General features: G+C 48.0%; 1 protein-coding gene across 1 annotated transcript in view; it reads right to left on the bottom strand.

The window, feature by feature from the left end:
- The window catches only part of cdh13 (cadherin 13, H-cadherin (heart)), a 189,141-nt gene that overhangs the window by 295 nt on the left and 174,457 nt on the right, over nt 1–14,389 (bottom strand). Inside the window, exons 12-14 of the mRNA XM_084673081.1 lie at nt 9,255–9,488; nt 8,013–8,234; nt 1–1,228 (exon numbers count right to left, since the gene is read on the bottom strand). The exon at nt 1–1,228 is cut by the window's left edge and continues 295 nt beyond it. Of these exons, the coding sequence (XP_084529207.1) occupies nt 1,221–1,228; nt 8,013–8,234; nt 9,255–9,488 (464 nt within the window). The 3' untranslated portion in view covers nt 1–1,220. The remainder of the gene's footprint in view (nt 1,229–8,012; nt 8,235–9,254; nt 9,489–14,389) is intronic.

Raw genomic sequence — 14,389 nt, forward strand, 5'->3', positions numbered from 1 at the left:
TCAATGAATCCAAGTCTCCAAATGAATAGATGTTACAGTAAAAATAGTAAACACACTGATAACATTAGAAATAGTGCCTAAAGATCACAAAAATGTACCATGTTTTACTTTTCTCTTTGTTTGGGGGCAATACTCCAGGAGTTTGCAGTACATAAGTTAATCAGTATATTTGTACAATGGTAAAAAATAAAATATATGTTGTGTACTTTTTTTTAAGGTTCACACCATTACTATAAAGATATATTTTATTCCACTCCATGACAACTAATGCAATACAAACAAAAACAAGTCAAAGAAAGAACTCTGACTTGAAGGCTTATGGCTACCACCTTTGTCCTAAAAGACCACGACCACTGCAGACAGAAAAAACAGCCTTTTTTCTTTCCCATTACAGAAGGAAACAAGATTCAAACACAGTCATCTGTGACGAGAAAATAAAGAAATACATCAAAAACTCAATGTGCGGGTTCTTCCCAGCTGGCTGGTATCTCCGTCTGTTCAGGGTTTCCTGCCCTAGGAGAGACTCCACTCTGGAGAAGACGCCCATGGTGCAGTCCACAGAGAGGGATGGGGGGTAGCAGGCTGGGAGGAGGGTGCGGGGGGTTCGGGGTTCGGGGTACGGGGTTGGGGGTTAGCCATCTTTGAGGAATAGGTGGTGGAGGGTCAGGGGACGGCCATCCTGGAGGTGTTGGGAGGCGGGATGTGAGTTGTAGGGTGGTGGTGGTGGGGAGTGCGTGCGTGTGCGTGTTGGGGCCTACTATGGGTTAAGATAGCTGTGAGGGGATCCCAAGGAGAGGCGGGGACCAGAGAGAAAGGAGAGAAAGAGAAAGAAAGAGAACGAGAGAAGCTGAGGACGAGACTACGTTTTCCAAATTCCTAGACAGAGGGAGGAAGGGAGTCGTGAAAGAAATTACACAAAGAGAGGGAGAGGAGGAGGGAGGAGAGTAGAAGGAAGGTGTGGGAGGATGGGGGGACAAGGAAGGGAGGGGAGAGAGGAGAGGGAGGGAGGTTTGGGAGGGAGGGAAGGGGAGGAAAGGAGGGGAAGTTGGTGGGCGGAATAATCTTGGGGCACGTTTCAGGTGCCTATCAGGATTGTGTTCATATGTTTATTTGTTTGTTGCTGTTTTGTTGTTGTGGTGGTCTTCTTCCCTTTGTCTCTCCTAAGCCGGGGTGCTGTGAGGGAGATGCTTCAAGGAGACTACAGGAGGATTCAGCTCAATTTACAGGCCTGTTCAAAAGGAGGCGAAGGACAAGAGGAGGAGGAGGAGGGGAAAATGAGAGAGGAGAGGAGGAGGTGAGGAGGCGGAGGAAAGGAGGAAGAAGTGGTGGAGGAGAAGGTAAGGGCGGGAACATGACAGACAAGGGGAGAGAAAAGGCAGAGAACGAGAGGGACAGAGAGAGAAGATTAAACAGATCGTCAAGGACATCTTCAACACAGATCAATTGCAATCAATTACTGTAGACAGCTGTTGGGTATCTGAGCATCACAGATTCAAGGAAGAGAGGAGGAGAGGTATAAATACACACCCTTGGTCCACTTTTAGATAGACCAGGGAGACCGGAGGGACTGGCCAGAGAGCTGGTAATAATGTCTCTGGAACCTGATAATGGTGTGTCCTCTATACCTCCCTCAACTCCTGTTGTAGAGTGTCAGTTTATAAACTTTTTTGTAAGTGGTGGTGTGTATCACAGACACACGCATACACGCACACACGCACACGTTATATAAAATATGATGCTGTATGAAGTTATCGATCCAGCAGTTGGTGTCTCTCACATATCTTTCTTTTGGCCCAGTATCCATTAGTCTGACTTGTCGTAGTGGACATCCCCCCCCCCCCCTCTCTCTCTCTCTCTCCCTCTCTCTCTCTCTCACTCTCTCTCTCTCTCCCTCTCTCTCTCTCTCTCTCTCTCTCTCACTCTCTCTCTCTCTCTCTCTCTCTCTCTCACTCTCTCTCACACACATTCTATCTTGTTCTTGTTCTCTCCTAATTTCTCAGTTGAAGTGAGTGTACAGGGAACAGCTCTGCTCTGCTGGTTTCAGTCTCTGTTGTCTTCTGGAACTGCTGCAGTCAATGTCAGACTCGCAGTCTTTCATCCAAACTGGTGACACGTAATATGTTTCTCTTTTCTTTACAATTATCCCTCCCTCCCTCCCTCCCTCCCTCCCTCCCTCCCTCCCTCCCTCCCTCCCTCCCTCCCTCCCTCCCTCCCTCCCTCCCTCCCTCCCTCCCTCCCTCCCTCCCTCCCTCCCTCCCTCCCTCCCTCCCTCCCTCCCTCCCTCCCTCCCTCCCTCCCTCCCTCCCTCTCTCCATCTCTCTCCATCCCTTCCTCTCCCTTTCCACCTCTTCCACTGTGTCCTCCAAACCAGATTAGGGAGAATTTTTTTTGAGAAATGTGAAATGTAATTCCTCCAGACATTCTGAAATGAATTGGCCTGTAGACTTCAAGAAATCCTGAAGCGATCGAAGCGTGTCTGATTCAATAGGGGGAATATGTTATGGAGGGAAATATCGATTTTTTTTCCCCCTCTGTCTCCATCTCTCTGTTTCTCTTTGTTGTTGTTCTTCCACAACATCTTATAAAGTGTGAGGACCTAACTAATTGTAAAACAGGATATGAAAGTTGAACATCTCTCCGATGCCCAGCTAAGGCTCTCTGGCCTTAGATCTGTTTTACAAATATGCGACGAGTCTACAGCTCTAACCTGGCCTTGGTCACACAGCAGCCTCCCGCTCCTACGCACCCTGGACATCTCCGGCAGGCCTGGACACAGAACAGCCTTGCTCTGGCCAACAACTCAAGGCCTTGACATGAATACATTTAGTCATTTAGCACACGTTCTTATCCAGAGCGACTTATAGTAAGTACAGGGACATTCCCCCCGAGGCAAGTAGGGTGAAGTGCCTTGCCCAAGGACACAACATCCTTTTGGCAAGGGCGGGAATCGATCTGGCAACCTTCAGATTACTAGCCCGGTTCCCTAACCCCTCAGCCATCTGACTCCCATTATCTGAATACATGCAGAATCCTTTCACCTCAGTTCTCCCCAAGAGGCAGCAGCTGAAGACTACCATAACAGGGGGAGTGATAGAAGTTGGGAGAGGAGGAACGCTCTCTTCAGCCCTCCCTTTTTCATCCCTCCATCCTTGCCTCCGCCCCCCCGTGTCCTTACTCGACGTCAGGGTGTCCACGACCCGAGTCATGCAGCATATGGTGGTTCACATCCAATATTTAGTGCAGCACAGACCAGTTTCTCGTTTGAAAGTCAAATCATATAGCTGCTCACAATGGCCCTCCTCAACCCCCACCGCCCACCTCATCAAAGACAGGAACTCAAACAAAACCTCGCTGTGGATAAAGTCAAGGAAACCATTTCCTCTTTAGAACTTTCAGACCGATCTGCCGTGTACCAATCAAAATGTGCAAAAACACAAAATGCCTTTCAAAATGTCAAGTGTTATCAAGCATTACAAGCTGCTCTGCAGGAACAGGAAGTGTGTTTAACACCCGGGAGGAGAGGAGACGCCGCTCTGCCTCCTAATTGGACGAGAGAGACTCACAGGTGTGTCATGGCTGTTCAGACAAAACAACGGTATTACTGTAAGCCTGAAATGTGGTTTATGTATTAGTGTGTGTGTGTGATGTGTTTTAATAGTTTAGAGGGATCTCTTGTCTAACTGTCTCCTAAATGTCTCTGCTGTAACTGAATGGATTAGAGTGAGGAAAGTGGCTGTCGAGGCAGAAATAGGGATCAGAGTGGAGGGATGGCATGTGCGTGCATGTGTGTGTGTGTGTGTGTCTTTGTTTATGAAAGGATATTGTGTACTCATCCAGACTTTTAAATTAAATCGTATACTGAAACCATTGCAACTTTTTCAGCAGTATGTATTGTGTATACATGTATAATATACATTGTAAATGGGTGGCAGTGGTCGTGTTATTCTACAGTACATGCAGTGGTCCACAGTCATTACTGTGACTGTGTCTTCGAGAGGGGCAGTGCCGCTGGACAGGCCAAGCTGAACGAGGGACTGAAGGAAGTAAGCCGACCCCTAAGACTTCACAGTGTGTGTGTGTGTGCTAAAGAGAGAGAAAGAGAGAGTGAAAGAAAGAGAGGGGGGTGGGAGAGAGAGAAGGAGGGAGAGAAAGGGGTGGAGAGAGAGACCAACAGTGACAAAGAGTAAGCATGGGACTAAGCCAGATGCCTTGTGAGGCGATGCTGCAGCAATGTCTCAGGCAGAGAGACATGGAGAGAGAGAGAGAAGGGAGAGAGAGAGAGAGAGCGAGCGAGAAAAGAGAGAAAGCGAAAAGAGAGAGAGAGATACAGAGGGAAATGTCAGCTTGTTAAATGCAGTAGCCGTTCACCCATGCCTTTCATTTTATCACCTCCCCTCACATATGTTTGTCCCATAAGCCCCACACATAGTTACAGTAGGCACGCACACACACACGCACACACACACACACACACACACACACACACACAGGGAGAGACACAGTATTAATCTCAAAAGGCCAGGACTGCCCTCAGCACAGCTCATGTGGAAAAACAGCTCTATTTACATACTGCCCATCTACCCCAGCCCAAACACCATATACTAGAATCCCCAACTCTGGCTTTACACAACCTGGAAGGGTGAGATAATGCCTCACACACCACATGCCCACATACACGTTACTTCACTCTCACAAACATGCACAGACACACACACACACACACACACACACACACACACACAGTGGTCAACTCTGCTTTAAACATTTGGAGGAGCTTATTGTTACAATTAACAATGTACCTTTAAGCTTGTTCACACGCGCACGCACACATGCACATAAACACACACACACAAACTGCATTAATTACAAACTCCCTACTGCAAGTCTAATTGAGTACTGTTATCACAGGTAGAGCAGCAGCGTCTCAGGTCGGACCTCAGGCCTCGGAGACCGTGTGTGTGTGTGTGTGTGTGTGTGTGTGACGGACTGCGTAAGTGAGTCTGCTTGTTTGTATTCGTGTCTGTGTGTGGGACCGTAAGGCTGGAGGATTTGGCTGGGAGTTGAACTGCAGTAAAGGCAGGTCTGAACACAGGACTCCGAGTGCTCCCTCTACATGCTCTCCAGCCTCCAGACCACCATGCATTATTTAAAGGTCTGCAGGAGTTACCCCAGAGGAGTGCTTTATCCTTGAAACCGGCGACAGGGGCTGAGCTCTGGCGTGCAGCTGAGGATATGGATTTTCCACAGCGTTGCAAAACGTGGGTGGGTGCGTGTATGTGTGTGTGAGAAAGTAACGTGAGCAAGAGGGAAAGAGACAGGGAGAACGAGGGCGAGAGAGAGACGAAGAGGGAGCCAGAGAGACAGACCGAGACAGAGAGAGACAACGAGAGAGACGACGAGAGAGACAGAGAGAGAAGGTCAGAGAGAGAGAAAGACAGAGAGATCATGGGCGAGGGAGGAAGAAAGGGAGAGGAAGATGGAGAGAGAGAGGGCAAGACAAAGCTGAATGCTTGGGGAGGTAGACTGATGGTGCAGCTGTCTCAGCTGGGTTGCAGTGAGGGGGGTCCGTGCACTTCCAAACTCCAACTCTGTGCTGAAATTCCCCCCTTTCATAACACACACACACACACACACAAACAGAATGACACGCACAGCCTCAGCTGGATGCCAATGTGCGTATGTGCGTGAATGTGCTAAGGGTGAACGTTAATTGGTTTTCTTGTATCTGTGTGGAATGCGTCCTTATTCCATTGGTAGACACTGGCCTTCATTATAGAGAGAGCTGGAGGCCTGTGCCAGAACACTCACCAAAGAAGAAAGGTATGTGGAGATTAGGTGTACACACACATGCACACACCTCTGCACCACACACACCCCACACACAATGTGGGTGAACAAAGTGTGACCATGTGGGAGAATCTTTGTGCACATGTGTGTGTGAACAGTATGTGTGTGCGTAGCGCCGGGTGTGTAGAACAGGCTGTGTAATCTCCACACACCTCTGTCACTCGCCGGGAGTGCTCCCCTTTCTCCCCCCTCAGCAGCGGTCAGGGGTCAGGCGTGAGATAAGGGAATTGAAATGAGAGCCCCTCGCCCCTCTGCCTCCCCAGCCTGCCTGTTTGAGTATGCGCAAGTCTGATCAGCGGCCTCCATCTCCCTCCCCCCCAGCGCCTCAGAGAGCAGCCCAGACAGAAGCCATCTCTCTGGGCGAGTGTAGCGGCTGTCCTGCCTCTGATACTCCTGGACCTCAGTGGCCCGTTGGTTCCCACTGGACACACACACACAGATTACCACTCCTCGGTTATCAGCTTCGGTCTCCCTATCTCTCACCTCCCTCTCGTTCTCCGTCTCTCCCCCCCCCCCCCCCCGCCCTCTCCCCTCCCTCTCTCGGTCTCTTATCCTCTCTCTTTCTCTCTCATCCAAACTACTCTCTGCCTTTGGGGACTGAATACTACTATTCTTTTTCTTTAAAAAAAATGCTGCGGTTTGTGCGCTGAGTCATGGCTTGTGAACACCTCAAAGGAAGGGAAATTCAACTGACCGCCACAGCCGTAACTCAGTCGATGCACAAACCAGGTGTTTTGTGATGTTTGATTTAGAACAGTTGACCTACAGTATTAACATGTGTAATACCTGTGTACTGGAAAACACCTTAGGACAATCACCAGACAATTGGCAGTAAAAAATAATCTGTAGTCACTGTCAATCAGCGTCAGTAAGTGAGAGTTGATGAGTTATTGACAGCTCTGAGTTACATCAGGTTGGCTAGTCGTTCTTTGAAAGGCTGTAGTAGTGGGAAGCCTGGAGGCATGGCCTTAGTTTGAATTTAAAACAATTCATCTTTTCTAACAGTTCTTCAAATCCTTTTCACCAAGATGACCATAGCATGGTTAGCAAAATACATCAGCCCTTCAAAACTTCAAAGTTTTATTTCAAATTTTGTGAAATAAAAAGTTCAGCATTCAGTGACATCTAAATTATCTACTTTCAGGCTGCAGAATGACATGTCAGCCAATCAAAGTACAGTATTGTTCAGCAGATTAATGAAGCCTGAATTGAAACAGAAGGACAGATTCCATGGACAAAGAATAAAGCCTGCTTGTGGGTCTACCAATTAACACTTTGGCTGTGCCCATACTGTTTATTCACACACACCGTATTATCACACAGATAGTAACAAAGAGGAAAGAGAGAGCGAGAGGGGAAAGGAGAGAGAGTGTAAAAGGCAAGAAAGAGATACAAACAGACAGATGAAAAAAGGGAAAGATAGAGAGATACAGGCAAAATAGATAGAGCACGATGGTAAGATACACAGATGTGTAGAGAAAATGAGGAAGGAAAAGATAAGAACAGAGCTCGTTCTCATGAGGGGAGAATACTGACTGATAAAACAGAACCAGAGATAATGAGTGATAAAGATAGAGAGTTTGAGAGAAAGAACACAAAGACCACAGTCTCAGTGGGGCTACAGGCTTCAACACTTTCTTCAACAATTTCTTCAACACTTCAAGTCACTTTGTGACTTGACTTTCACATGAACATCCCTCCCTTGTTTCGTTCCTCCCCTCTCCAGACAGTCCCAAACAGCCCCAAACCAAAATATCTCAATATTGTGCTTCTCTTCTGCAAACTGCTGCTTCATTATGTGGGTTGTAGAGAGGATAAATGATTCATGTGAACACTAATGGTATCAATGAGATATACAGACGTGCATCCCAACAGGGGTCCCTGGGAAGCCTGCAGGCTTGGGACGGGTTGCCCCCCCCCCCCCCCCCCCCCACACACACACACACACACATACAGATACTAGGAAGAATGGTTATATAATGTGGTAAAACTAATGTTTTGTGTGATTACACAAATACTACCCGCTAGTCCCTGGTCCAGTACTTGTGAATTTACCCAAACAACCAAGCTAGCTCAAGTGAAAGGAAATTTGTCCTCAACCTGCACCAATCAAAGCACACAGAGGATGGAGGCGTGCCATGTGGGTGGGCGGAGCCTGTACTCACAGGTGGCGGTGAGAAGCAGCAGGGTGAGGAGGAAGAGATGGTGGGCAGAGCTGAGGGAGTCTGCAGCGCTGCAATCCATCCAGGTCTTCCTGCAGGTGCACACCTGAACCTTGACCTCCGTGTGGTTGGTGAGCGGGGGCATGCCTGAGTCCGTCACCACCAGGGGCAGGTTGTAGTTGGCTCTCTTCAGACTGTGTAGCAACACCACCTGGGAGTGTGTGTCTGGGGAGGCGGAACACACAGGTTAGCTGGGATAATATGCAAGCGTGGGGAGTGTTTTGTCATGTTTAAATGATGTCTATCATTATTATAGTAGGACCAAGGACAGGTTGCTAAGTACATGATGTTCATGCAATGACACATTGCACATTGCTCAATAAAGTAGAGACAAAGGTGAACCACAAAATGAACAGGCGTGTTAAAATGACCAGAAATCGTCATGCCAATACACTGCAACATATTGTTTACACACAGCAAGTAGAACGGGACAAGGAAATACATGTTCACACACACACACACACACACACACACACACACACACACACACACACACACACGCACACACACAAAGAAGTCATGGCAGGAATGATAACGGCTGGCATATATCCATTTCTTGGGAAACAGTCTCCTTCTCGGCCCTATCTAGCTCTCTCCCTGCTAGTTTGATTGAAGACTGTCTCACCTTCTCCCCCCTGTCACTCACAGGTAATACCTCTGTACAGGATACAGCCTGGCCTTGTCAATCAAACTAACAGGGCAGAGGCAGTGCATACACACACACACTCTCTCTCACACACAAACACGCACACGCAAACAAACAGACACACACACACACACACACAAACAAACAGACACACACAAACACACACACACAGATAGAAACACCGACAATCGATGTCTTGGCTGCCTCTTTACCTCTATCAGACACTGGGTCCATTTGTCTAACTTTCTCCTTTTTCCATCTGTCCTTCTTTCCTCTGACACCTTTGCTTCTCCATCCACCTCTCTATTCCCTAGCCCCCCACATATACACCCTCACCCCCATGGCAGCAGTATGAAGATGTAAAAAGGACTCGCTAAAGGAAGGCAAATGTATAGAGTTGTATACGTATACATGTCGTTTTTCTCATGGAAGCAGGGGTATGGACCGATCAATTACGATACAATGGAAATATTAACAATAGTTTTTGTCGGTAAAGCACCGACCAAACCATCACTGTGAATATACGTAGTTGTACTGACTGTTGACCCTGGAGACCTTCCATGTCTTCTCCAGTCCAGGCTGCTTCCCCAGCTCGATCTTGAAGGGTCCTGCGTTGGGGTAGACGTCTTTGTCCCGGCCCCCCACCACCACAACGCTCATGTCCTTGGCGTCCTCACACACCCGCGCTACCGACGGGAACAAGTAGGGGGCGTTGTCGTTGTAATCCTCCAGGGTGATGATCAGCGTGCCTGTGCCAGTGGCTGGAGGGCTGCCTGTGAACACACACACCACAGCGTGAGTCAGTGGGACAGCAGTGTTAGGACCAGTCACTGCTCCCTGGCTGACGGTCAGCCTTGAGGAAAACTACAAGGCCCAGGTCAAGTCGATCCAAATCAAGTCATGAGGACAATGCGGATAAGGATACCTGTACTTTACGCTTCTCTTTCACTTTCCCACTCTATTATTTTGTCTTCACTCGAACCCAGGAGCCTTCATAGGGTTCTCTAGACCCTCCATTGAGTGGACCGACCTTCCCCCTCTTCCTCTCAAAAAGCCTTGCTGAAGGTCACAGAGAGCAGAAGGAGATGAAGAGGCAGGGCTCTTTTTGGGAGACGTGAGTCACGGGGATGGCGATGGACCTGTGGGAGATTCCACCTGTCTGGGTCTAGGAAAGTCAGCGTTGCTGGTCTGCTGGGTGTCAACTCTGCTTCTGCCAGATTAGAGGTTTTTGAAAACCTGTCAGCTCTCTCAAACAGCCCTGGAGGATTGTTTATTAATCAACCCCACGACAACCAGATGAGTAATTAGCTGGTCGTCTTTCTCACCTTTTCAAAGCGAGACGGAGGCTGGGTGGGAGGGGAAAATGAAAGAAAAAGGAAGGAAAATGCGGACAGATGTGTCATAAATGTCAAGTGTTTGAAATAAAACTCTCACTTGCTTTTCTTCCCACTCTCTCCCTATCTCTCACACTTTCACTGCAGTCCCCTGCAGAGTGTCTTAGCAGGGGAAACAGCTTATGAGGTGAAATAAAGGGAGAGGCCCTGTAAACATTGCTAAAAGGACACCGTCACACTGCTCCTAACAATCGCATCAAACTAAAGATGGGGTTCTCAGACACGTAAACTCTCTGGGAGGTAAGATGGAACGAGATATGGTCAATATCAACTACATAATCAACAATGCACACAGTGCCAGAAGGGGTTGGGGGAATGCATGGCTGCTCACACAGACTAGCACTGACTAACATGAAAACACGTGCACACACACATCAGGTGTGGACGGTAGCAGTGCTGTCCTTGATCCATGCTAGGACACAGTCTGTTGATGCATCCTGCCGAAGCAGGGGAGAATCTGGGTTCACACTTTTGGGGGGGCTAAGCCCCTAGATGAAACCTATTATTTTTCCTGTGACCCAGCAAAACTAGGGGGATCGGGGGGCATGTTCCCCCAGAAGAAAATATCCTTTTAAATAGTGTCCTCTAGTGGGTTTTAGGAAGAGAAATGAACACATTTAGATTTAAAATATAAAAGAAAAATACAAAATAAAAAAATACAAAATATTATTTTTTTTATAATAATTTTTTGGGTGGGGCTTATGAAACTTTTGGGGGGGCTCCAGCCCCCCAGCAGAATGTGCTTCATCCAGAAGAGGAGGTGTGTGTGTGTTTTATGGGAGACTTGATACAAAAGATGCTCGCTCTGAGCAGACAAACAAACACAAACAGAAATAAAGGAAGAGGACAAAAAGAAAAATCACGTGAAAGAAGCATGTTTCTTAGCGATTTGCAAAGCACTCAAGCAATTTGTTCTAGTGTAAAATTTGTTTACAGCCTGAAAGAAAGAATACAGAGAATGTGGTGTAATCACCATGATCAAGTTGTTTAGTTGTACAACAGAGGCACATTTTCTGCTGTTGAACTTCAGTTTATATTCAAGAAACGACACAGGCAAACAAAATCCTCAGGGTTAGCTCTTTTATTGACATGCTTCGATAGTCAAACCTCCATGAAATGTGTTGTTTCATTCACAATATAGGTATGAGAATGCATTGTCCTTCTGCACTTCCTTCTCCTCCCTATTTCCCTTTGTCTCCTTCTCTTCGTCTCTCTTGCTACTCCTCCTCCTCCTCCCTCTCGCCTTTTCCTTCAGAGAAGAATGATGTCGGGGAAGAGATGTAAATGTCCCCTGTTTGTTGTTGAGCCAAGCAGACGCTGTGCTTGGCTACAGCTTAATGAAGACATTTGTCTTCTGATGGGGTTTATACGTGCAGGCTCCCTCTCCTAATCACTCGGTTTTTCCTCCTCCCCCTTCTCCCTCTCCTCCTCCTCCTCCCGCTTAATCCACTCTTCCTCTTTATTCTGCTCCTCCCCCAGCACTGGCACGGTCCGCATGCACCCCCCCCCCCCCCCCCCAAGCCCCTCCCGCCTGTCTGCGTGGGAAGGCTGAGAGCGGCTGTGGAGCTCGGGTGAAGTGGTCCAGTTTATTCCTCACTTCACCTGCCTGAAGTATGATCGTCCTCCTTTTGACTTCCATAAAAAAAAACCCTCAGCCCACGCCGAGCCCCACCTCCGCTCTGCTGCTCCTCTCTCCCCGCACCTGCGGCAGCCCGCTCGTGGGTTTGAGTGATAGCGCAGCCAAACATGCTCTATAAAAGGCTCGCCTGAGGGGCAAAAGCGTCTCCTCAATAACTGCATCACCACTTTTAGACCGGTGAACTCGCCTGACCCTCAGATATGAGAAATCAGCTTTGATGCCAAGTACAATGAGGATATTGACCGGAATATCGGCATGGCTCTCTTTTAATATCCCTTACGTGTGTCACAGGGTGCTTACGTACCCTATCTGTCGCTGGACTAGTGGAGCTGTGTCGGTCTGCCTGTCTACCTCGGTCTCCTAGTCTGTCGGTGTCTCTGTCTTTCAGTCTATCTTTCTGTCTGAGCAGGAATCGGAATCAATCCACTGTACTCTCCCCTCTCCCCCGCCCCGTTTTCACATGTGTGCTCTCTTTCTCTCTCTCTCTCTCTCTCTCTCTCTTTCTCTCTCTCTCTCTCTCTCTTTCTCTCTCTCTCTCTCTCTCTCTCTCTCTCTCTCTCTCTCTCTCTCTCTCTCTCTCTCTCTCTCTCTCTCTCTCTCCCTCTCCCTCTCCCTCTCCCTCTCCCTCTCCCTCTCCCTCTCCCTCTCCCTCTCCCTCTCCCTCTCCCTCTCCCTCTCCCTCTCCCTCTCTCCCTCTCTCAGTGTTATCACACCATTACAGGGCCCTGGGTGTCACTTCCCAGGATCAGAATAGCTCCCAGGGACCCAACACTGCGTGTTCTAATTGTTGCTGTCTGATTCAGAAGGCGTGCTCTGGACAAACGGCTGCATGATTCTCCCTCAGAGAGAGATGGATCAGAGAAAGAAATAAAGGAAGAAAGGGGGAAAGACAAAAAAGGAGTGTTATCAGGTTTTCCTTTTGACTACTCTGACACGTATGCACACACGTACACACACACACACACACACACACGTACAAACACACACACACACACACACACAGAAACAGGGTTGTGATTGGCAGCAGTCTTACAGTAAAAGCACCAATCTCTGCCACAGCACAGTATGGTGCTGTAATCCATAATCTACTTCTTCTGTTCCTTTCATGTGAACAGTAGGAGGTAAGGTGAGGAGGGGCATTGAACAGCAATTTCTGAGCAATAGAAAAACAACAGAAAAGTGGAAAAAGTGGAATTGTTCTCCCTCAAACCATCTGTCACTATAGATGCCAGTCTGGACAGCCCCAAGATGCTCCAGGCAGGTGTGTGTGTCTTTGAGTGTGTGTGTGTGTGTCTGTGTCTAAGTGTGTGTGTGTGTGTGTATATGTGTGCATGTGAGTGCATGTCTGAGTGTGTGTGTGTGTGTGCGCATGTATGAGTGTATTTGGACACATTCATTTTCGTTTTCATCGTGGCATCCATTAGCTTGAGTGTGGACCCCTGCGAAGAGCAACTGATGAAGAGAAATGAAACAAAAACAATGAGAAAAGCAAAGCGAGGGAGGGAGGAGAAGGGGGTTGTTCTAGAAAGTTTCAGGGCAGATAACACCACAGCCCAGGTGCCTCGCAAACTAATTCACAGATGGAACAGAGATGTGTAATACCTACAGGAAGGAACCAGGGGAGAGAGGGAGGGAGGGGAAAGGCAAATGTGTGAGAGAAAAAGAGGCAGGGAATGGGGAGGGAGGGAGGAGGGGTGGTGGGGTGAGAATGGAGAGATTGCCTCCAGGTGTGAAGGAGAGAGGAGTGGAGAAAGGAGGATTTGCAGGTGAGAGAACAGAGAGTAAAAACAGGTAGAGAGGGAGATAACGACAGGAAGTCAGATAAGGAACATACACCTACACACTGTGGCTGAGCCTTCAGACTGCTGTAGGAACACAGTGGCTGAGCCTTCAGTCTGCTGTAGGAACACAGCGAATGAGCCTTCAGACTGCCGTAGGAACACAGTGAATGAGCCTTCAGACTGCTGTAGGAACACAGTGACTGAGCCCGTCTAATTTAGTCCTTATACAGTCCTCCCTCCCATCACTCACAGGCCCCGTCTCCCACAGCGACATGAAAGACAATCCACCTGCCATAACAGTCTGATTGGCTGATCATTGTTTTAAATGAGTCCAGCCAATCGGCCGATCCTGCGAGAGGAGGATGTTATTGAGAGAGATGGCTTTGGGGAGGGCGTTGAAGAGGGCCAGGTGCTCTGGTAGCTTGACCAATTAGTATGAAGATCGAGTTAGGCTGTCAGTCAGACTGGTACTTCATGTAACAGTACCAAGAAGAATATTGATGAGGCCTAAAGTAACTTCAGGCAGCAAGCAGCATTACTGTTGGCTGTGTTGTGACCGCCTACAGCTGACACAATTATTTACCAAGCATTATGTGTTTAGAATTTCCAATGTGCAATATTCACTTGTTTTTCTGTAATATGTATTTTTCATCATTGATCATTTCTACTGAGTTGATTATGTGATTTAATCATTAATCCATAATGCTCTTGAAACAGGCCGGGGGTCCACACGCTGTCAAGAACATCTTCTGCATCTATCACAACAGGAAGGACAAGGTAGCACAGGAGGAAGTGAAGGTCAGATGTGACCAATCTTATCACAGCTGATGAATATGCAGCAGGAAGCGGATCAGTCTTTA

This window comes from Hypomesus nipponensis, chromosome 14 (genome assembly GCF_054491055.1).
Source record: "Hypomesus nipponensis isolate SF chromosome 14, ASM5449105v1, whole genome shotgun sequence".
Lineage (NCBI taxonomy): Eukaryota > Metazoa > Chordata > Actinopteri > Osmeriformes > Osmeridae > Hypomesus > Hypomesus nipponensis.